Genomic DNA, 23,032 nt, shown 5'->3' with positions numbered 1-23,032 from the left:
AATGAGATCTGGATCTCAATGGGGTTTACCTGGTTAAATAAAGGAAATTAAAAAAAAATCCTCTGAGTTCAGTCGCTTGTCCGATGCGAAAAATGAGTGACTGGTAGGCATTCAATGGATTGAATTAAACAAGAAAGACTGTGAACCAATTATCTGGCAGTCAGTCTGTGGATGACAGAGGAGCTGCAGATTTTCAGATGAAGCACAAACGTGGAAAACCCTGGACGCCCCACTCAGATCCTCTGGTCAGAGTGGCACCCTTCTTTGGTCATGTGACTTCCATAAACACAGCTGGTGTTTTGCCACAATAAAAACTCTTTTGTGAATTTACAGATTATCATGTAGTTTATCCCTTACATTTCCCATTTTCATCATCAACCACCAATAATAATAGAAACATAAACTGAACTTGCCCTGACAAGTTGTTTCCGTTGGCGACGGCTTTGCTCTGTTTCAAGGAGACAAATTCCTCCTCCACCTCTTCACTATTACTTCTGCATGGGTAACCCACCACCTGACCGCTAAGGAATGTGAAAAATGGAAGTGAAAACTGATCCAAACGTGACAGTTTTCAAAACGAAACAGTCACGCTTGGGTCTACTACAGCAGCAATCTTTAACAAAAAAAAGCAAGATTTTCTTAAGCGTAAAAACTATGCATGTTGCAGTAACATTTTTTTAAAGATACGTTTGACACCGACTTTAATTATCCTGGATATTAACAGCTATGCGACTCCATTCAGCTTCATTGCAGCTGTCGACAGAGATAAGCAAGTCTTTTATGTCGGCTCAAATGTACGCTTTTCCACCTCAAACAAACACAAAATCCAATTATGCTCTAATTGACTGTAACAGGGCTCATTGATTATGACAGAGGCAGTGGAGCAGACTGAGCAGTAAAAAATATCCACTGTAATTAGCCCTGTGCACCCTGGAGGCCTTTTGGGAGCCATGATTTAATATAAAGACAATATTTCTCACATCTGGTCGATCTGAACTGGCTTTGCTGACCGATTTATGTTGCTGTATGTGGAGCACAAAGGAAAGAATAAAAAACAGATTGGATATAAATTCAAATAGGTTACACTGCAGAAATGACTATTAGGTTCATTCTGCACGTCAGCTGGGATAGAAGATTGCTAAAATGTTTTCTTAGAAGAAAACCTAGAGTAAGATAATAATTGGCAATTTGATTAAATGACTTGCAAAAAGAGCTACTTTGAGTAAATGTATACTTTTAAGGAAGTAGTTGGAATAGCAGAAATAAAGTTAATGGAAAAGAGAGAATTACTTTAAGAAAAAGTAACGTTTGTCCTAGTTTGACAAACAACAACTATGGATTCTTGAAGGTATAAAAGCTGAAGAAAGCTGAAAAAGTCACTTATGAGTCAGAAAACCATAAGTTGTTTAGGTAAGCTTAAACAGTATGAGCTGAGACAACATGCAGAGCCATTACACTACAGAAAATCATGCAACTATACTTACACTAATGGGAGCAGAATATGACATTTAATTCCTATGTACGGGCTGCACAGTGGCGCAGTTGGTAGAGCTGTTGCCTTGCAGCAAGAAGGTTCTGGGTTCGATTCCCGGCCCCGGTCTTTCTGCATGGAGTTTGCATGTTCTCCCTGTGCATGCGTGGGTTTTCTCCGGGTACTCCGGTTTCCTCCCACAGTCCAAAAACATGACTGTCAGGTTAATTGGTCTGTCTAAATTGCCCCTAGGTGTGAGTGTGTGTGTGCATGGTTGTGTGTCTTGTGTGTCTCTGTGTTGCCCTGCGACAGACTGGCGACCTGCCCAGGGTGTACCCCGCCTCTCGCCTGGAACGTTAGCTGGAGATAGGCACCAGCAACCCTCCCGACCCCACTGAGGGACAAGGGTGCAAGAAAATGGATGGATGGATGGAATTCCTATGTAAGTGACAAATGAAGACCAATCAAAAAGCCTCAAAAGAGAAATACGAAACAAATGTACTAACAGAAGTTCTGAAGACAATTATTGTAATTGTTTGTTTTAATAGCACCATTAACTGCATTAGCTCTCATGCCTCGAGGGTCATCAGACTCTTTGTAAACTTTGGAAAACCTGCACAGAAGAAACATTTGGAATTAAAAAATTGCTTAAAACTCTACGCTGACATCTGTCAAAAGTTATTCACTGACCACATGGATTACAAACGCTAACAAATTGGTTTGATTGTTGTGTCTCTAGTGACGTAATTAATGCAAACATAGATCAGTGATTCTTCTATGATATTTTTTAAGAGCTTTATTCCCCAGCTGTCTTCTTGTTGCGCATTTAGTAGCAAACAAGATAGGCCACTGGAAATCACCTTTAAGACACTAAAACACACAGATTTCACTACGAACAGCATCAGTGAAAACAACTTGAACTTGACCTCATTAGTCAGGACTGAATGTTTCATAATATTGGTTTTTTTTTTCTGTTTCCATAGAGCAGACATTTTATGATGCTTTCACCATCACAAGATAGAGACAGAGCAAAGTCCCACCTTTATGTAGCCTGGGGTGTCCAGGGGGAAAGAAAAGTTACCCTTGAGATCGCTGTTTATGTAATAACTGGATTGCTGTAAGGTGCCTGTGAAGAGGAGGGGGAAAAAAAAGCCTCTTCAAACTAAGAGTAAACTGGACAAGACGGACCAACGGTAAGATCCTGATTTAGGACTGAATTTTGAAAAAACTTGTGAGCTAATCTGCAGGGATTATTTCAGACAATTTGTAGCGTCAAAGCCTTAATGGGAAAAAAACCAAAACAAACGTGTACATTATTACTAATAATAATCACAAAATCAATTGCTATTAACATAGATATTAACGTTTGAAGTCTACTTAGCGCTGCACCGGCACACCCACCTGAGGAGGCTGAAAGGTTTCCGCCACCGCACATAAAGCTTCATAGAATCTGTTCCGGTGTTGAGTCAGTTATTTAACCACAAAGCTGAGGTTCCAGGATCGTCTCCTGCGCGCGGAGCAAAGGCGCAGGTGACTCGGTTACCTGGCGGTGCTGAAAGTGCCTTTGTTCGGAAGATCAAGCTCCACTTCAAAGGGTTGAAGTTTGTCGTGAGGTTTGTTTGAAGCCGAACCCAACCGGTTCTGTCACGGAAAAAAAAGCGATGCTTTCACAACTGTGGGAAATATGACGGGTCAGCATAGCTGATTTTGTTTTAAATTGAGAAGCACAAAACTGGAATCACGTTAGCTGGTTATATTTCTTGAAAACGTCCACCCATTCAGGTGATTGTGTTTTCTAATCAGATATCAGTGTGAAACCCATAGATAATGGTTTGTTTGATTTTTATTCTAGAACAAAACTATTACACTTGAATATGAGTGGGTTTTTTTTTGTTTGTTTTTTTGGCTGTTTCGTATGGATAAACAGAAGTCTTGATTTTGTTTTATTTTTATATTTATAGCATTAGAAAGTCAAACGAACAGCAAAGAGAACCAAAAGAATATGACCAGTTTTATCTGGTTCTCAACTCAATGATGTCAAAATAGCCACCTGGGTGAGTTATCATCTGTTTGTTTGGTTTTTTCTGGTCTGTCTGCATTTGTTTTGCTGTAAGTAGGACCATTGCTAGCCATTTGGGTGCCCTAAGAACACATGCTTTGTTGTTTCCCCCCTCAACAAAAACTAACAGAGGAAAATTAAGGCTGACTAAGTTAACAGACTTCAAGTGGAATTGAATAGAGGAAACAAAGTACAACATACTTGTTTGATGCAAACCTCTAAACGGCAAAGACAAGCAGCTGACTCATGCAATCATGACAGGTTTTATTTTCTGACGAAGATTAATGAGGAGGAGCTCATTAAAACCAGAAAATCCTCGAACTCTACAAAACCTTTTTTTTACATTAAGATAATATTTTTAGATTGAAATTATTTTTAAAGCTGGACAGATGTAACCGGCTAAAAATGAGATTATTTCTCATGTCTTTGTTGCTTTTTTTCATTTGCTTAAAGTAGATTTGTATTGCTTCAGTAGTGAATAACTGTATGTAAAATGATGTTATGATTAATGTTGGTGATTCACCCTCCTCTCTCCTAGTCGCTGTATAGAAAAGGGAATGCACAGCTGCTGTTAGCCTGACCAATGACTTCTTTCCCAATTTCACTTGATCCTAATCTCCCTTCATTGCTCCATCTGGGCTTTCTCCCATTGAAGTTGATTTCTCCAATAGAATTTATATTGAACCAATCGGCGAACAAAAGGAGAAGTTGTGAACGATGACCTTGATTTTCTGCGCTGCTTTGGGATTGTGGTCCGACTGTAGTTTTAGCATTGGCAGCAGATGAAGTGAGACGAGCTGTTCAGTCCATGTTGGCCTGAATTAGCATTAACAGTCATCTCGGCACTTCTATCTTTGCAGGTTGTTCAAAGCGCAGGCAGTTTTCCGTAAACTGTGCAGCATTGGACTGGAACATTACATAGATTCATTCACACACTAATTTCATACAGAAGTCGACCAAGATATTTTTTCTGCCTGTTTTCGGCTTTTAAAAGAAATCTGAACAATTTAATATTTTCCATTTTAAGAAATCAAATACCTTTTTTTTTTATTTTTATTTTTTTATCCGATCATAAATGTGCACACAAAACATGAAAGCATTTGTTTAAACATGGCCGTATTCCATGACATTTGTAAAGCTGCGGCAACATTTTCCTTGATTGCTTTGTTAAGGCACGGCCTGTCTGTGTTGATGGTTTGCATGTTTACATTGTTAAAAATGGATTATCCAGTCAGAACCTTAATTATTTTCTGTTTTTTCAAGGCCCATGCCTGTTCTTAACATAGCTTGCCTCTTACCAAAAAAAAAAAAGAAAAAAACCTTTTGAGTCAACTTCCTAAACTTGATACAAGTAAGTTAAGTGTCTTATTCAATCAAACCACCTCTCTGTGATGTAACTGTTCAAAGCATTCTTTGTTCAGTGACCCCTTTATTTGGTGGGCTGCTTTTGCTTTGGGAGCACATTTGATTTGGTGACTTAGTGTGCTGTGTTCTCATGAGTGTAAGAGGGGACATTTTTGTTGCATTTTAATATTAGAGGACTCTTTTCATCTAGTCATAGTATTTGAGAAACAAACATTTTCCCTGCGGAAGCAAAAAGTAAATATCCGTAGACATTCAATATTTTGCCAAAGTTGTAATGATCTATGCTGTCAAACTACAACCACAAACATCCCTCACTGGATTTTACTTGATTTATTTAGTGATACTCTGACACAAAGTAGTAAAAAATTGTAAGGTGCAGAGAAAAGTAAATTTTTATGTATATATATATATATTTTACTATGTTGCTCCTAAATAAAATCCTGTCTGACTCACCGCCTTTAGAAATTACACAATTAGTAAATGCAGTCAAACTGATTGAAGTTTAAAATTGTTATAAAAGCAGCTGATCTTTTGGCATTATTAAAACAAAGCTATATGAAGTCCCTTTTACTGTTAGCCACTTCCAATTTTGGGGAAAGAGAAAACACAAGTTGCTGTGGTCAGTTGACCAAAGTTGAACCTGAACACATCATTCTACCGTCTAGTCAGATCTATAATGTAGTCATTTAGATCCAAGCATATTGTTCAATTTCAGATGATTAAAATCCAGTTGAGAATGTACAATAAGACTTGACAGCTGGTGTTCACAGATGCTCTCTCTCTAATATGACTGGGGTTAAATAATGAACAACAATTTCAGACTCGGAGACAAAAGGAGAACATTGCTGTCAATGACATTTGCAGACAATACAGACCTTATAAATATAATTATTCAAATTTGTTGAAAAACAACATTTTTAACATAATTATTTTGTAAATACAGTATGCTGAATTTGCAGAGAATGGTAGCTTAGAGTAGTGACTCAAAGGAATACAAATAGGGGTTAGTGGCAAAGAATTATTTTGTCAGTGTATTTTATATGCGGTACATTTATCACTATTCTTTTTAGATTGGAGTACAAGAAGTTTTAATTGAATCTCTGCTGGACCTCTGCTCTAGTAATGTGTTGTGACTAAACACACTTGGAAGCTATCAGTTTTAGTAAAATACAAAGCTGGTTAAATTTAGATATTGCTGAAATATGTTTCGTAGGAATGTGCAAATCCAAATTGCATGCCTTGGTGACATTTAGATGTGATCATACGCAGTTTGCGTCACTTAATGTTGACTTATTGTTTGATAAAAGTTTTGTTTCTGAAGCACTGTAATAATATATATCAAGGTCATTTTGCTACTTTGAAACTTTTAACCACGAATCCCACTAATCTGTTTTGATAAGTAGGTTTGCAAAGTAAATGTTTGCTCTTTAGCAGTTTACTTTAAAATAAATGATGCTGAAATGTCAAAGCTACATTTCTCAATTTGGGAAAAAGTACAAATTCTGTAGAAGATATAACTTTTCCCAGTTTCAGACATGGATCTTTTAAAAGTGATAATAAAGGGACCCGACTGTTCTGTCTCCAGCAGGGGAGTTTTGAAGAGGCTGAAACAGTAAATTTTGCACAGCTGAAATGATAAAAGGACATTATCTTAATTCTTTGTGACTATCAGGATTAAGATCAGGAGGTTTTATTAATGTTTGGGCAGTAAAACAGGTGCTTACAACATGACGAAACTCTCACTTTGATAGCCCTCATTCAGATAAGTTAATGATTAATCATTTACATGTTTGCCCACTTGGTTGTAAGAGTTGAAAAATATGTGTTTGTTTAGATTTGTGCAAATATGGAGCAGATGAGTCTTCATTATTGTGTTCTGTCTCTTAAGTAATGAGATATGCAAGTAGAAACGTTGGCAATGTGGCAATATAAGATCGCTTTGAGGATCCTGCTTGAGGCTTAAAAAAAAAATACTTGACTATAGGGACTGGTTTACCTTCCAGCAGGACAATAACCCTAAAAATACACACATAAATTAGGTCCAGATCTAAATTCAGTGGAAAATCTGTGGACAGACTTAAAAATATATAGTTAAAGATGCTCTTCATCTAATCAGAAGTTCAAGGATCCTTCACTCTGTAGTGACACACAGGTTTGTATCGGTGAGTCACATAATGTCAAAATAAAATACCCCAGTGGTTTTGGTTGTAATGTTACAAAATCTGAACATGCTTAGGGGTGTACAAACTTTATCATAGCACTCTTTATTCTGTTCCCTGTATCTGTTCTTTATCAGTAAATGACAAAGTACTGAAGTGAATGAGCCCTTCCTTGATTCGTATCCATCTGAGAGGGAGAGATATAACCTTTTGAGAGAATGTTCTCTGTCCTGCTAAACCGAACACATTCTGCCGCATGTGGTTTTGGTGACTCGCCTTGATTAGCTTTTGGTAACCTTTCACACACGATTTGCCATGGTACAGGGTAGCCCTGTACCATGGCAAAAAGGAATAACATTAGAATTTCCCTGTTATCAGCGTGGAACTCCAATGGCTCTGATAAGACAGACCCATTGCTTCCAGCTACCCACACAGTCAAAGCTGGAGTTTTATTACCATGCACACCCAACCTCTTAAGCCACAAGCAACAGGTCCGGCAGCGGAGTTTAAACAGTAGATGTAATCCCAGTAAGACACAGGTGGCCTTCCAGATTGGCTCCCCAGATCTCCACATATCTCCCTCCTCTCTCACACTCTTGCCCCCCTCTCTCACTCTTTTTCTCCAGGCTTGTTGGTGGTAACCCTAAGCTGAAACAGGGCCTTAAAGCAGGGTGGAGGCAGCAGGCAGGAGCTGGGACTTGTCACATTATACTCAGGACCAGAGCGGGACGAGGGCACCTGAATACAGACTGTGAGAGAGGGTAGCAGACTCTGAGTGAGAGTAGACAAAACACAGGGGAACAAGGACGCCTGGGCAGCAGCAGCAGCCGCAGCAGAGACCAACGTAGGACTTGGCAGATTCCTCCCTCCGACCCCCTTGAGGCAGGGGGATCACAACTTTCCGTCACCAAACACTGTGGACGGTTTTCCAACTTCTTTGTAACAGGATCTGTTTAAAAAAGAGACAGCACAATGGATAAGGATGCGCTCGTGGACTATGAGTATCCGGATCTGGATCCATTGCCATCCAAAATCGAAACAGAGTAAGTACAGCACTTTCTAACTGCACTTTATTTAAGATCTGTATTTTGTCCGTAATTTTGAACATCTTGCTGTTTTTTTTTTCAAAACAAATTCAACTTGATCTGTCCTCTGTTTCATGTTGAGTAGTAATTCCCCAATCTTTTGTTTGGAGTCGGTGCTGAGATACACCTCTCACTGAGATATAAGGTGACTCGCAGTGGCGCAACTACACATTATTCAGGTGGATGCAAAAACATAGATCGGCGCCCCCCCCGACCGAGGGACGGAACGTCAGGGTGAAGGAGCGACCGCTCACCAGCCCCCCCCCCCGAGGCGACGATACGTGAAGGGTAAAACTCGCTACATTTACCTCGTTATGTGTGCGAGGTGAAGGAGCGTAAGGCGCGCATTAGTGTACGGGAAAACATCATCGGCGCGCCGCCCCCTCCAGACGGGGTTTTGGCGCCCCCTCTGGTGCTGCGCCCCTATGCGTTGCATACCCTGCATACCCACTTTTTGCGCCACTGGTGACTCGTACCAAACTTCTACTGTGTCACAGTAGGTGACCCAGATTGGAGTGGGTTTTTTTTTGCTTTTTTTGTCATTCTTAAACTATATCATTTTCAGGCTTTTAAGTTTGCAAATATTATTGGCTGAATCTTTTTAACAAAAAGGCTTAAAAACTTTAACACATTTTACCCAAAATAGGCATGAATTCACCATTCAGTATTGATTTGAAGTTTAAATAATTTTAATAAAAAAAAACCTCTTAAAGGAAGAAAAAGTTCTGAGACTAGGTCAAAGGTTCAACTTCAAGCAGGAGAACAACAGCAAACAAACAGCCAGACAGACAATGGATTTGTGTACCTTATTAATGTATTGGAATGGCCCAGTCAAAGTCAAATTTTCAATTGAAAATTCAGGAAAAAGTGGAAAAATCCACAAGTGACTCTGCATAAAAAAACAAGCAGCAGCCCTAAAAAGTTACTAAAGGTCAGAAAATGTTATGTTTGATGTTTTTCTGGACGCCCAGTGTGAACCTAGCATATTTACCTCCCCTGTCGCACAGGAACATGATCATAGGCTTTTCTCATACCAATCTGTTTAAATCCAAATCTCTGCTCTTAGACTTTGACCACCAAGTTTCCAGCAACAAATGATCCTGACACTGACGTGAAATGCTTAGTGAGGTACAGCGAAGGTCAGCTCAGGAACCCGGGGCGTAACCTTCTTCTGTCTGTGGTAACATGTGAATCATTTGTCTTTTTCTTTAGAACTATCCCTCCATGTGACCCCACTGCAGATGACATGCTCTATCATATATGCATCACTGCGATATCTGTAAGTCTGACATCCGTTCACTGTTCTCTTACACAATATTACGCTGACGTGCATAATGAGGTTATGCAGCGTCAGTCATGTTTCACTTCCTGGATTATGGAAGTTACTCCATGCCTGGACCTATTATCATTAGCAAAAAAACCCAACAAAACAACCCAGTCTAGCATGACCCCTGGGGTTGAAGAAATTACATTATAAAGCAAACTTTAGACTTTTGTATTTCTTGTGGTATACTGAAGAAACCTTTCTGTCATGTTTTGACTCATGAAAATTGTACATCTTCATCTGAGATGTTCATTCATGACCACTGATGGTGCAAAACAAATGTGCAATAGTTTAGACTAGTACAGTATCCACTATCTTAAATCTTGCTTTAATTTCTTTTTAGATTACACCTTATAATCTTATGTGGAGATGATACCCGGTGTTTGTTCTTTTTAGAGAAAATTCCGATAGACTGCTTCATTTAGTAGCAAAACATTGTTCCCACCCCAGTGTTTCCTAAATGTGTCACAGGTCAAAAAGGTCATTGAACCCCACAACTCAGTAAATGGTCATCCTGACTAATGACACGTTGGTCAGACCGCATCTATAGGGAACACTAATGAGACTGAGGTTAAGTCTTTTGTTACATGTCACTGCATGGTGCCCTGCAGCTGAAGCTAACCAAGATGTCTGTTCTTTCAGATGGTCATCATGCTAATTCTAGCCATCCTGGCTAGGCGCACAAAGGTCGGCAAGAGACAGAAAGGACTTCCAGGTCTACTCAGGTATCATTTATGTTTTTCTTTTATTCGAATGAATGAATTATTGTGATATTCAAGTTGTTTGGTAACATTCTGTTCTACTGGCCTCAAATCCTTTGGAGTAAAATGAGGTTTAACATGTAAACAAGTTTATTTAGATGGGAAAAATCTCTCTTAGAGACCATTTGCTATTGAGGGGTGAAATTTAGCCTTTGAGATCTCTGAAGTGTTTATTGGTTCAGTTGTCACGTCATAAATCAGGGGTAAAAGTGTATGTTTACTTTGCTTTTAGTTGCGTTTTCACTTTTCTTGAAAACATTTTGGGAAACGCATTTTAATATGGTTGCCAACTAACCAGGAAACCTGAAAAAGTTAAGTTTATTTACTTCTGAAGCACTGTTCATACAGCTTAATATTCCATCAGTGAACAATTGATGGAACAGTTGGAACAGTATTATATTTATTGGTACTAAGAGGCTTAATTAGAATCGGCTTCATTTGCCAAGCGTGTGCACACAAACAAGAAATTTGACTTTGGTTCCACTTTGCTCTTAATGAAGACAATTAAAAATAAATATATAAGAGGGGAAACTGAACACATTTATTGGCCCTAAAGTTGAAATTGCATGAGGACAAAATTCTTCAGTTGTAATTAATAGAAACAGTTAAATTTGCTGACTCCTCCTAGCTGTTCAAGTTGGAATTTTAACTTTAGCATACGTAAGGCTTGTGTTTACAAAGAAACACCTGACTTTTAACATTTAACAGAGCACAGTATTAAAGTTCAATGTTTAATATGGGTGCCATGCAAACAAAACTATTAGTCAATTTTTCAAATTGTGTTTCTAGACCAATGGCACAAACCATACAGCGATTCCTTGTGAAAATGTTTCTTTATAGAGTTTGAACACACAAGTCTATGCTTAGTGCCTCTAGTTGTGAGCAAATTACATTAATGTTTGAAAACATTAGGACTTGAGAAATAATTTTTTTGTTTGCATTGCAAACACTGGTTAGCATTTCAGCAATCAGAAAATCCAATATCTGAGCTAATGTCTGAACATGCGTACCATGTGGATTTTGAGCTGGCTGAGTAAGTTCTAAGGAGTTCAGATGAGTCCCAAATAAGTATCTGGAAAATCAGCTGAACATGCACCAACATGGGCCCTGCTTCTTATCCATAATTGTCCAGGGTCAAATTTTTATAGGCAGTTAACACAGGGCCATTATGTAACCAAATAATCCCATCTGAAAGACATTTTCAACCCATTTTCCATCCATGAGGGCCCCATATGTAAATCGTGCCTGTGTGGTCCATCTTGCAACTATGCCGCATTCCATTTTCACTTGGAGCTGATTTTTCCAAGTTACCAGTTGGAGAGAGAAGAAAACAAAAAAACAAAGTTTGAATTTACATTGGGAAATCCGAGGGCTTGTTGAGCAGATATAAGGTTCATAAGACATAAGTATGCAATATGACTGCCGTGTGTACAAAAAGTAATAAACATTGAAGATATGATCTAACTATTACTAGTTCTGAGGGTTTACTTCTACTCTAACCAGTGGCACACATAACACTCTTCTTATTGTCCTGTACTGCAACTATACTATTCTACTACAATAATCAATTCCCACTGATTTTCCCACATATTTTAAATGAGAGGAAAATGAATGATAAAGATTCTAGCTTTTAAAATGTATTGACTAACCATTCTCTCATTCGTATTTTGGTCGGGTAACATGCGAGTACTAAACAGCTGCTGATTTGCTCTCTCAGTCCAGTCAACTTCCTGGATCATACGCAGCACAAGGGTCTGGCAGTGGCAGTGTTTGGAGTGCTGTTGTGCAAACTCTGGGGGCTGCTCATATCCCCCAATCCCCTACCTTTCACCACAGACTCCACAAACAAACGTGAGCTCAACCTCATCTTGTCTGCAACGGCTTAGCACATATTATGTCCATATTTTGTGATATAATATTTTTCAGGAAAACATCGGAAGGATAACCACTCTTAAAACTCTACATTTGTTAAAAACGTTATAAAACTGGATTGTTGTGTCTTGTTGCATGCCTGCTCTCCTAGACTTAGACATTTTGAACAGTTTTTTTTTTGTCTGAAATTACATAAGAAACAGCTATAATTTTAAGCTTTCCGCCAAACCATAAACCATAAAAGTTTCACAGATCAGAAAAAAACACAGCTGCTAAATAATTAACAGCTGTTAATCCAAACAGATTCTTTAAGATGAAACAAAATGTCATCACACCTTCAGATGTTCACACACTGGTGTTGTATTTGCAGAGAACTGGGTGATTCTGGGAGTCTTCTACTACCCCGCTCTATACTACCCTCTCCTGGCATGTGGCACTTTGCATAATAAAGTTGGCTACGTACTTGGTAGCCTCTTATCGTGGACACACTTTGGTGTTCTGGTGTGGCAAAAAATCGACTGCCCCAAGACACCTCTGGTAAGTAATTTATCTCTTTTGTTTTCTTTGGAAATAACTCAGAAATAGCCTTCATTCTTTGATATCTTCATTTGTGTGGGAGAAGGAAAAGGAAGCTGTTCATGTGGTTTATTTCTGACAGTCAGTCTGTGTGGTGTCTCCATCAGTGTAAAATGGATTATTTCAAAAACAAAGCGGCTCTGTCCTGCGCTGGAAGCCCACTGAGTACCAAACAGAATTGGTCTGCAGTGTGACACAATTAGAAAAGATGAAGACTGAGCTACCCTGAAAGATTAACTGACCTTTACTCCGAGGATTTGAATGTTGCACAAAGACAGATTTTGTCCAAAGATTTTAGGACTTTTTGTGCACTAAATAGCGTTCTGTCCAAACGATTAGCTGCACTGTCCTCTGAACTAAACCAAGATGTTTTGTTGGTATTAATCACTTTAGAGTGTGTCAGTTAAAGTAAAAAAAAACCTGTTGAATTGATTCTTTTGCGATGTTCTTCTTCTGTGAAGCTTTGTGAGGTGTTGAGCATCTTTATTTACCAAAATAAAACAGGATACATTTTTTACTTATTGTTCTTTTAATTTAATCCAAAATAAAAGAAAAATGACAATCAAACAGTTAAAAATGACTAAATCCCATCTCAACACAGGACATGCCTATCTTCTTTTGTGCCATGCAAGATGTTTTCGAAATGTGTTACTATAAAGATCCACAACCACAAGTGATCTAAAGTGGGTTTGTTTTTTCATTCCTCTGCAGATACACAAGCACTACTCCTTGTTTTCCAGCCTGCCTCAGATAGCTTGCTTAGCATTCCTCAGTTTCCAGTATCCCCTGCTTCTATTCAAGGGCTTCAAGGGTGCAGAAAGGACCAATGCCACAGAGGTGAGCTTTCACCAGGGAGCATCTTAGGCCTGGTTCAGGATGGTTGCAATTATTCAGCTTTCTTACTACCCAAAAATAGAACAGTATCCACTATCCATGTCCTTTTCAAATAATTATTTATTTATTTTTTTTACAAAATGCACGTTTACTCTAAATCTGTGCACGTGAGGAGGGTTTAAGTACTGCCTGTTAAACAAGAAGCTTACTGCACTCATTCAGTCGAGGCTTAATAAAAATATCGGCCCCTCACAGTACACCAGTCGCGTAATCATTTTAAGCAGGTTTGACGTAATTGGTTTACAATATGCTCTTGATCAGATTATGAAAAGGTTTCCAGGTTTTTTGTTTGTTTTTTTCATTGAAGGGGAAACACAATGCTTTTTTTCTTCCACGCTAATCTTGGCATGGGCGTGACAGAGTTTGGTGAGGCGATTGCCTGGATTTTGTGTCACCTCTGCTGAATTCTTGCACAGAAATGAACCTCATTAACCTTATCAGGAAGAGATTTATTTTCCATAACCTTTGCAAATGACAAAATCAAAATTTCTAAATGTTTCAGGACTTTATAGATGTGAGCAAAGTAGTTGTACTGAGGTATTTTAAATCTTTTCCTTGAAGCTTTATTTAATTCAAGTAAATTACGTAACACCAATAGAATCTTTTGCTAGAAGAGAGTCTGGAAATCTTTGCCTCTTACTATAGCTGTAGTTAAATTGCCTGATTGAAAAGTACATTATTCTCATTATGAATGTGGAGTTTATTCACACTGTTCTTCTTTGTTGCTATAAGCAGGAATCAATGATTTCTATCGATATGCAATGTGAATTAAAGTTAAGTCAGATTGCAATCCGTTCGCACTCAATTTAAATAGATATTTTCGTTTTTAAAGTGTATTAAAGTACAAAATAAATGTGATATTCATTGCCAGTGATGTAAACGTCTACCTGGCAATGAAGATGGTTCTTCTTGTGAGTTTCTTTCTGGTCTTTTCTCTTCAAATGTGAAATGCAAGTTGAGAAGGTTGTTGTCCTATGATTGACTGAAATATTAGAAATTAAACTACTTCCTTTATTTTTAAAATACCCTTTAACATTGCTTTTATTTTGCATTTAAGCTGTTTATTATATTATTATTACTATTATTGTCTATATTGTTTAAAAATTGTCCAAACAGGATTTGGCTTGAGTTTGGCTTGAGTTTAGCTGACACCATATATCCATGTAGATTTAATTTCCCTTATGTCACTAAAACACTAAGAAACCTGTACTGAAGTTTTGGATACGTTTTCCCAACAAAGTCTTCTTTTGCAATTCTTGAATTGATGAAGCATACAGTTTGTATTTCATTTCATTAAGTGTCATGTTCATGGTGCACTTGGCTAATGGCGCACTTATCTCCATGTGGCATTCATCACTGAGACGTTTTGAAGATGGTTCCTTGACCACAAAGTGGATCTCATGGACATATTTTCTACTTGGCTCAGCTCAGTTGTTATGGAGGCTTTTTCTGTTTCTAACCTAACTACTGCGGGGGGTCTTTTTGTCTCAAAACCCCCCAGTTGTGCAGGGTTTTGGTCTCCAAACTATAAATGTAAAGGGTAACAGTTTCATGAGGTTAAATTTTAAGTACCACATTTAGAATAAAGTGTGTTTCTGTTTTATTAACAGCCATAAAGTAAAGTTAGGGTTGAATATTCACAAACATGATGAATACACTGCTTGAGACTTCATTGCATCTTCCAATATAAAGCATGTTGACATTTTCTGTTCCTTCAGGATCTTAGTAGCAGCTATTATAGAGATTATGTGAAGACAATTCTTTATGAGAAGAAGTCCAACAAAGTCAGGTAAGAATAATATGTTGTCCACTTTGGTATTTAGTGCAGTTCAAGTGCGTAACTATTTACTTTCCACCTTTAGCACATCAAGCACAGACAAACCAAAACTCCCACAGAGAGTGACTGATGCTGTGAGATCTTATATTTACACACCAGAGGAAGGTAAGAATGTGTTCATGTGAACTGGTTATGTACATGTATTAAAAAATATTTTTCACTTTTTTTTTTAACAACAATAATGTTTTCTTTTCAAGCAGCTTTCCGTTTCCCATTGAAGTTGGCAATATCTTGTGTTGTATCTTTCATAACTCTGTATCAGGTAACTACCTTTCTTCTATATATATATATTTAGCAGTATATTCAGTTGTATATCCCTTGTCAATATGTTCTATTTAACACAAAATAAACCAACACCACTGACTGTATCAGTATCACTTACCGAGATATTTATATGCACTGTATATAATAATCCCTCGGACATTAAACCAAACTTTTCCTCTTTCAGGCTAAAAAAACTTCCTTTTGCTGAATGCCAGAATTATTACAGATTTCTATTTTTGCATTACTTTTTAAAACTTTTTTGTTTGCTTGGAGAGAAATGACCAAATGAATTCAGTTTTGTTTTTCTCTCCATCAGATGGGACTCGTACTGATCTCTGCTGTGGTGCCAACAATGCAGAAAGCCCGTTTTGGCGTCGACGAAGATATTGCAAATGTTTTAGCTGGCTTCCAGATTATCCTGTCTCCAGACAGAAAGGAAGTCGTCAGAATCGTTGTTTACTACATGTGGTGTGTGGAAGGTGAGTGAATGAACAGCCTCAGCAGATATCTTTGTTTTTTGAACTCGATGCGACAACGTTTTGAACTTGCATGCTGATGTCCCTGCAGTGTGCTACATCTCTGCGATGACTCTGTCTTGTCTGGTCAACTTGGTGCTGCTCACACGGTCGATGGTTTTGCATCGGTAAGTCAGAAAACATAACTGAATAATTGCTTCCTTTTCCCTATTTCTGGTCCCCAGTCAGTGTCCACAAATTGCTTTTTGTGTGCTTCATCGTGATAATTTGAAGGTTATTATAACAAAATAGAGAGGTAATCATCCACACAGAAGAGCAGCCAGGTTTCTATTTGATGCTGTTTAAGTTGAAAACAACAGTTTAGATGGACAATTAAAAATAATGTGTAATTATCAAAATGGACATTATATTAAATGAAATGGCTTCAAGGGTAAAGCAGTCTTGCATTTTCAGTAATATTTTATCTCTGCAAAATGAGTTTTATATTAAGCATTGTGTTTTGCACAGTGCTGCATTGTCTTGAACGTGTTTTTTTCCAGGTCCAATCTAAAGGGGCTGTACAGAGGAGATATTTATAATGTCTACAACTGCCAGCGAAGCATCAGGGCATCCAGGCCAGCTCTGGTCTGCTGGATGGGCTACACCAGCTTCACAGCAGCTCACATCTGCATTGGTACTGAAATTACATTTCCAATCAGAATTAGGCTTGTAGAAATGTATTTATAATTCATTGTAGCAAAACAGAGGGAAAATTGAATCTGAAATATTTCATGTTTCTTATGCAGGTATGATCATCCAGACCTTGGTGTTTTTCCTCTGCCTTATGGTCGCTGTGTTCCTCATAATTATGCCTATTTTGCACAGGCAGAATCTGATTCTCTTTCAGATCGCATTGAACATGTGGTGAGCGACATCGCACTGCTTGCATTTTATACTCACAGTAGTCCTTTTACATGTTTTTAACATATCTGTCACGTGAGACACTCGTTTTATATGTAATTTTTAGCAACGCATATAAAAGATTTCAGTACATCTTAAAGCAATCTCTCTCTTTCTCTCTTTGTTTTTGTTTTGACACCCAGAAACCATTTTCACTTTACAATATCTTCCATGTGCAATTCATAGGAATAATTTGGCTTGGCCACATTTCCTGTCTGCTACAAATAGGTTTTGTGTCTCCTGTCTGAAAACAGAAAATGTTTGACTGTCAAATTTGGCCTTTCAGGCCCTTCTGGTTGATGATTCTCCTAGCTGTGGTGCTTCAACACATCACTGCCAGGTTTTGCTTCATCAAAAAAACAGCAGGAACTCGAGACCTAACCAACAGGTAATTCTCTTCACTCGCCATTTGTTTGTCTGTCTCACTGTTTAACAGCTGCATGGCTTTTTGCACGTTTGACGCGCTCTGACCTATCTTGCAGGGGTAATCTGTTCCTGCTGACATATCTGCTGTTTCCTGTCAATGTTTTGATTGGAGTGTTGCTTGCTATCTGGCGCATGATCATCACAGCCCTGTTCAATATCGTTCACATGGGACGCATGGACATCAGTCTTCTTAACCGCAATGTGGAAGCATTTGACCCAGGTGAGCCAGATATAGTCTGCATGGTGTACAGAGGCATTAATGGTGCTGGGACTGTCAGTTTATAAAAATTTATATTTTATGTAAATGGATGCAGGATTTAGAAGTATAAATCATGATCACATGTTGCAATGAAACGTTTCTGAGGGAGAAACAAGATAGATTTTTAATCTTTAAAAGAATTCACACAACAAGAAGAGCACAACACTTGTCCACCATTATTAAGAGGAGCATAAGGAGTCTAACATTCTATGCATAGTTTTCCACCATGGCTCTCTTGGTTCTTCTTTGCAGAATACGGCTGGCTTGATTAATGTTGAATTCCTTCTCCACGTAAAATCTCCAATTATCCCACCATGCACGAGCAAAGCAGAGCTTCCTTTGTGTGCCTCAGCTCTGTTGTGCAACTAGGGATGTGTTTACACTGCAGAGTGAAATATTCAGTTGGAGTTCTGTTCTTGAGTCATGCATGTGCATGATGATAAATTATTCCTTTGGTCCTGCAGGTCGCTCTTTTTTTTTTTTTGTTCAAATAATTTCAGGCACTTTGCGTTTCACAAAGTGCGTCGGTCTTTGAGTATTGGATGCATTTTGCAATGGCTGTCATTTCCATAAAAGTGCATGAAAATGAGTGGATTTAAGAATAAATGCATGCATAATTATTGTTTTTATTTATACCCATTACATCTGGGTTGAGAGACAGCATGTGCTGGGGTGTGCAACATTAAAACTAAATGTGCAAGCAAGCCATAAGCACGCACAAATAGCTTTCAGAATTTCCATGATGGTGTTTACATATCAGAGAGTAGCTCCAGCATGCTTGTACACTTGTAAATGCATTGTTATTTTTCTCACATAGGTTTCAAACGTGGCCTTTTAACCAACAAGAAAGAGCTTCTGTTATCCCACTTAGATGCAAGAAATTAGCGTCCTCTCCATTTTCCTGCTCTGTCAGCTCTCTGCAGCTTGCATCATATCTGTATTCTGTGCAGTGTGCAGACTAATTGGACACCAATCTCTGAAATGGGCTCAGATTTAAGACATCTGTTGTCAGGAAAAGCAGGTGCTGGGGAAAAAAAGAGAAAAGTGTGATTGTGCAGCCATTATGTGTGATTGCCTCAAAGCCAACATGAGGTGTGGCCTTGGCTTTTTATTGCTTTTGCCCTGTCAGAGTAATACCCCCCTCTCTCTTTCCTGTGTCTGCCTGCAGCCTACCGCTGCTATGCTCATTATCTGAAGATTGAGGTGAGCCAGTCCCACCCGGTGATGAAGGCCTTCTGTGGGATACTGCTGCAGTCTTTGGATCAGGAGAGCAAAGCTGCACAGAAGTCACGGGATGCTGAAGAGGGTCTGTAGCACCAAGTCAAATTCACATCAACAACAATTCCTTCATAAGGCATTACAGCTTTATCTGTTGGATTTTTGCACAATACACTTGATGTTTTATGACCTAACTTGAGGCCATAAAACCTCAAGTTAGGCACGCTTTCAGGATGAACATTTTGGAGACAAAAAAAGTAATTTAAAGTTTCAGAAAATAATTTTATCTCTACCAACATGATAGTTTATGGAAATAGATAGCATATTTTCTGTGCTGTCTCTGTACCACTAAGGCTTCTGTTGTGCAGTTCAAGCACATCCCACTCTCTCTTTTGACTTAATAGAAGCTGTACTACAGTCCTCTTCATGTGCTATCTTTTTTTGTATACGCTCACTACTTCTGATTCCACTTTTTTAGTCTTTGGCCAAACTAGACAAATGATGCAAAGTGAGCAATTTGATGCAAACAAGCCATTCGTCACACATGAATTTGATCAGGCTGCTCCTTAAATTTGTTCAGCAAAAACCCATGCTAGTTTTTTCATGTCTGAGCCAATAACACCAGGGGAAGAAGAGGCATCACAAGAGGTTAATCTACTAAACAAAAGAATTTGGATGAAGTAAGAGATAAACCATGTTATAGACAGCCAATAAGAAAGATGGGTTCTATTGGACAAGAGAGAGAGCAAACCTTTAAACTGTCATTGCAGATATAGACAATGAATAGATATTTTTGCTAATTTTGACACGGATATTAAAAGTTTTTATAGCACAAAACTTCAAGCTAATAAAAACCTTCGTGTTTTGGAAATTACTAACTCCATCAGTGAAGAAGAATCGATTTTTGGTGGATGCATCTAAAGGGACATTTCAATGGGCTTTGGAGCTAAACAGTTATTTTATGTGAAAAGTCAGATCTGAGATATTCTGTGTGCTACTTATTTCCAGTTTATTTTATTCGGTTAATTCAATTAGAGCTTGGGAGAGAACTTGAGATGCCATCAGCTTGACAACAGAATATGATGCATTTAACTGTGCGGTCGCTGATTGTACTGCTAAACTACACTGCTGATTGTGGTGATAAGCTAATGGTGCTATTGATGAGATGGACACTAAATAACCTTAATGATTCCGAGAAAACAGACGCGTCTTACAAACCACGAAGTTCCTGCTAGCATTTTAATTGGTGGATTTTTACAACAGAAAATAACTCACAAGGTTAAAGATGAACGCCGGCCCGACATTGGCATTGAAAGCGAGACAGCAAGTTATTTAATTTTATTTGAAATCGAGACATGGTAGCACATAATCAGATCTCAAAGCTGCCCTGCACGCACGCTCAAGATGGGAGATTTGCAGTTCTGATTTAATTTTCCTGGAACAAATTGAGTCTCGCTGAGGAATAATTTACAGCTCTGCTGCTGGTCTCAATCAAATCTGCCATAAATAAATCAGCGTCCCTCATTGCTCCGGTGAGCTTCCATCACCTGAAAGACAATATCATCGCTGCTAAAACTGTTATTTCTCCTCATTCAGATGAAACAAATTTTATACTTTTGATTACTCACAGCGAGTAGGGCTGCTTGGAGGCTCTGCTGCTGAACTATAATCATAGCTGCGAATGGGAGGTGAGTGACAGTCGCCCACGCAGACAGTCAGAGAGAAGCAGGGAAAACTCATCAGGACTCATCAGCTGCTAAGGAATGCAGGTTCCAGTTGAGTCTAATTACAGACATGCTGTGGACATGTTGCTTGTTTGCATCCAGAAAACAATGCATCTATCAGCGATAATCTATTGTATTGTAGAGATTACATCTTCAGCAGCTGATTAAACAGATGAGCTACACTAATTGCCTGCTACATATTCATGCTGCCCGAGGGATTCAAGCTTTCAGCCAGTAAGCTCCCACAACGCTTAGAGGATAAAATAAAATGATTGCTTTCTATTATTACTCTTTTCATTGTATCTTTCAAGCCCTTGGTGGCCCATACAAGAGGACCTCATTTCAGCTTTGAATCTAAAAGATAATTTTGTGTGTGTGTGTGTGTATCAGTGTCTTGTTGGGACCATCATATTGTCTGTCTCCCCTCAGGGATCCAGCTGGTGCAGCAGGAGAAAAAGCTGCACAAAGTCTCCAGCGCTAAGCGGGCTCGGATGCACTGGCAACTCCTGTACACTCTGGTTAACAACCCCTCCCTGGTGGGCACCAGAAAGCACTTCCAGCTTCAGACGGCAGATAACTTTCTAAATGGAAGCCTCAACCGGAACAGCAAGCAGGGCAGCAAAAAGGAAGCGATACCCAAGGAGGCGGAGGCAGCAGCAGCAGCCAGCAATTGAACCAGTGTTTAACCCTCATAACGTATTGTCTTCAGAAGCTGCAATAATTTATGAGATTTCTCCAAACCTGCAATAGATGTCCGCAACTTGCATTATACAGTGTCTTGCATAAGTATTCCTGTCCCTGGAATTGCTTCAGGTTTTACACATTTTCAACCACAAACCTCTGAGGGTTTTATTGGGGTTTGTGTGTGACAGCACATGACATAAAGTAATGAATATTTCTGAAATGCAGTGAATAAGACGTACGGTCTTCCATAGTTATGGTAAATAAAAATTTTAACATTTGACATGCATTTGTAGTGGGTCCATTTAAGTCTGGTATCCCTAAATAAAATGCAGTACAATGAGTTACCTTCAGAGGCCACACAATTATTCCAATTGTATGTAATTAACTTTTAGTATAAATACAATCGTGGGAAAGTTAAAATCAGAGTTAGGATATAAGGCGATATATCAAGCTTTGAACATCTCGTATATCACTTTTAAGTCCATCTTCTCTAAATGAAAGACCACTGTAGTTCTGGGGGAGCTGCAGAGAACAAGAGCTCAGCTGGGAGATTTTTGTTGTTCAGGACAACTACAGTAATGCAGTGCACTTTACAAAATCTGGCCTTTATAGAAGAATCATGCCCTACAGTCCATGAGGAGGACACAACAAATGTAGAAGAAGGTGCTCTGGACAAACAGGACAAAATTAGAACTCTTCAGCCTGCATGTAACATAGTGTAAAAATGTGTGGTTGTAAACTTAACACTGCATATCATCTTGAACAAAAAGTCCTCACGGATAGTTTCCTTCAGCAGGAACACTTAAGCAGGTGAGATCTGACTATAAGTTGGAATGAACTAAATACAGGACAATCCTGGAACAAAAGATTTGAGACTGGGACATAGCTCCACCTCCCCCTTCATCAGGAGAACATCAATAAACTTACAGCAAGTGCTGCAGAGGCATGGTTCATAACCGTGAGCTATAGTGGCACAGTCCAAGTCCAGACCAAAATCCATTCATTATCCATTTCTAAGATTATGCATTGGTTTGTATTGATCCATCACGAAAATCCCCAAAGAGGCAACATGTCTGTAGACTATAAATAGTGCCTCGTTTTGAAATATTTATCAAGTCTGTGAAAGATTGTAAGGCCTGTTTTGGTCATGTGACTGGAGCACTTTTGCTCAGTCTGATGCGAAAGCTTGCCTGACTCTGGTTTTTCCTACAAATGCATTAAATATATTTTGCAACAAATGAATGTGCTCACCTTGGGTTAGACCTTAGCTGCACCAGAGTTTAAAACCTCTAAAATAATCATGTTTTCTTTTGTGAAATGCAGAACTTACAAATGTTTAGTTCCCCCACACTGAATAGAGTCCCAATGAACCATCTTTCAACAGAAGGTATTTATATAGAAATAAAGAGAATATTTACAGAACTATTTATAAATAAACGTGTTTTTCTTTTTTTAATTATTAATATGTGGAATAAGAGCTGCCATAGAAATTGTGTCTTGTCCCATTTAGTCCAAACCCACTTGCTGCTAAAAGCCCTTTCTATTGTTGTCACAGCTCTATTGTGGTTTCCCCTGTCTAGTCATGCTTCACTTTTCTGATTAATGTGTCAATAAAACTTAAACAAGTCATTTGAATTTA

The 23,032-nt window shown here is 38.6% G+C and overlaps 1 protein-coding gene and 1 long non-coding RNA gene across 6 annotated transcripts in view; one reads left to right on the top strand and one right to left on the bottom strand.

The window, feature by feature from the left end:
* The window catches only part of LOC108166374 (uncharacterized), a 17,394-nt gene extending 14,433 nt beyond the window's left edge, over positions 1-2,961 (bottom strand). The window contains exons 1-2 of the long non-coding RNA XR_001776717.1: positions 2,873-2,961; positions 2,512-2,597 (exon numbers count right to left, since the gene is read on the bottom strand). This is a non-coding gene — a long non-coding RNA (uncharacterized LOC108166374). The remainder of the gene's footprint in view (positions 1-2,511; positions 2,598-2,872) is intronic.
* stra6 (signaling receptor and transporter of retinol STRA6) lies at positions 2,570-23,032 on the top strand. Of its 5 annotated transcripts, none has more exons than XM_008412235.2 (18): positions 2,570-2,664; positions 7,681-8,097; positions 9,352-9,418; positions 10,106-10,188; positions 11,942-12,075; positions 12,467-12,633; positions 13,384-13,509; positions 15,285-15,355; positions 15,429-15,508; positions 15,601-15,665; positions 15,984-16,146; positions 16,235-16,310; positions 16,683-16,816; positions 16,929-17,046; positions 17,369-17,470; positions 17,565-17,728; positions 18,936-19,073; positions 21,139-23,032. In XM_008412235.2, the coding sequence occupies exons 2-18, from the start codon at positions 8,027-8,029 to the stop codon at positions 21,381-21,383; spliced, it is 2,004 nt and encodes a 667-aa protein (XP_008410457.1). In that variant the 5' UTR covers positions 2,570-2,664; positions 7,681-8,026; the 3' UTR covers positions 21,384-23,032. The 5 variants fall into 5 exon arrangements, with proteins under 5 accessions (XP_008410457.1, XP_008410458.1, XP_008410455.1 ...); XM_008412236.2 differs by lacking the exon at positions 2,570-2,664 and adding an exon at positions 2,982-3,084 and having other exon boundaries at positions 15,604-15,665; XM_008412233.2 differs by lacking the exon at positions 2,570-2,664 and adding an exon at positions 2,982-3,084.

The sequence above is a fragment of the Poecilia reticulata genome, linkage group LG6 (genome assembly GCF_000633615.1).
Source record: "Poecilia reticulata strain Guanapo linkage group LG6, Guppy_female_1.0+MT, whole genome shotgun sequence".
Classification (NCBI taxonomy): domain Eukaryota; kingdom Metazoa; phylum Chordata; class Actinopteri; order Cyprinodontiformes; family Poeciliidae; genus Poecilia; species Poecilia reticulata.
This window is presented reverse-complemented; position numbering and strand designations above follow the sequence as displayed.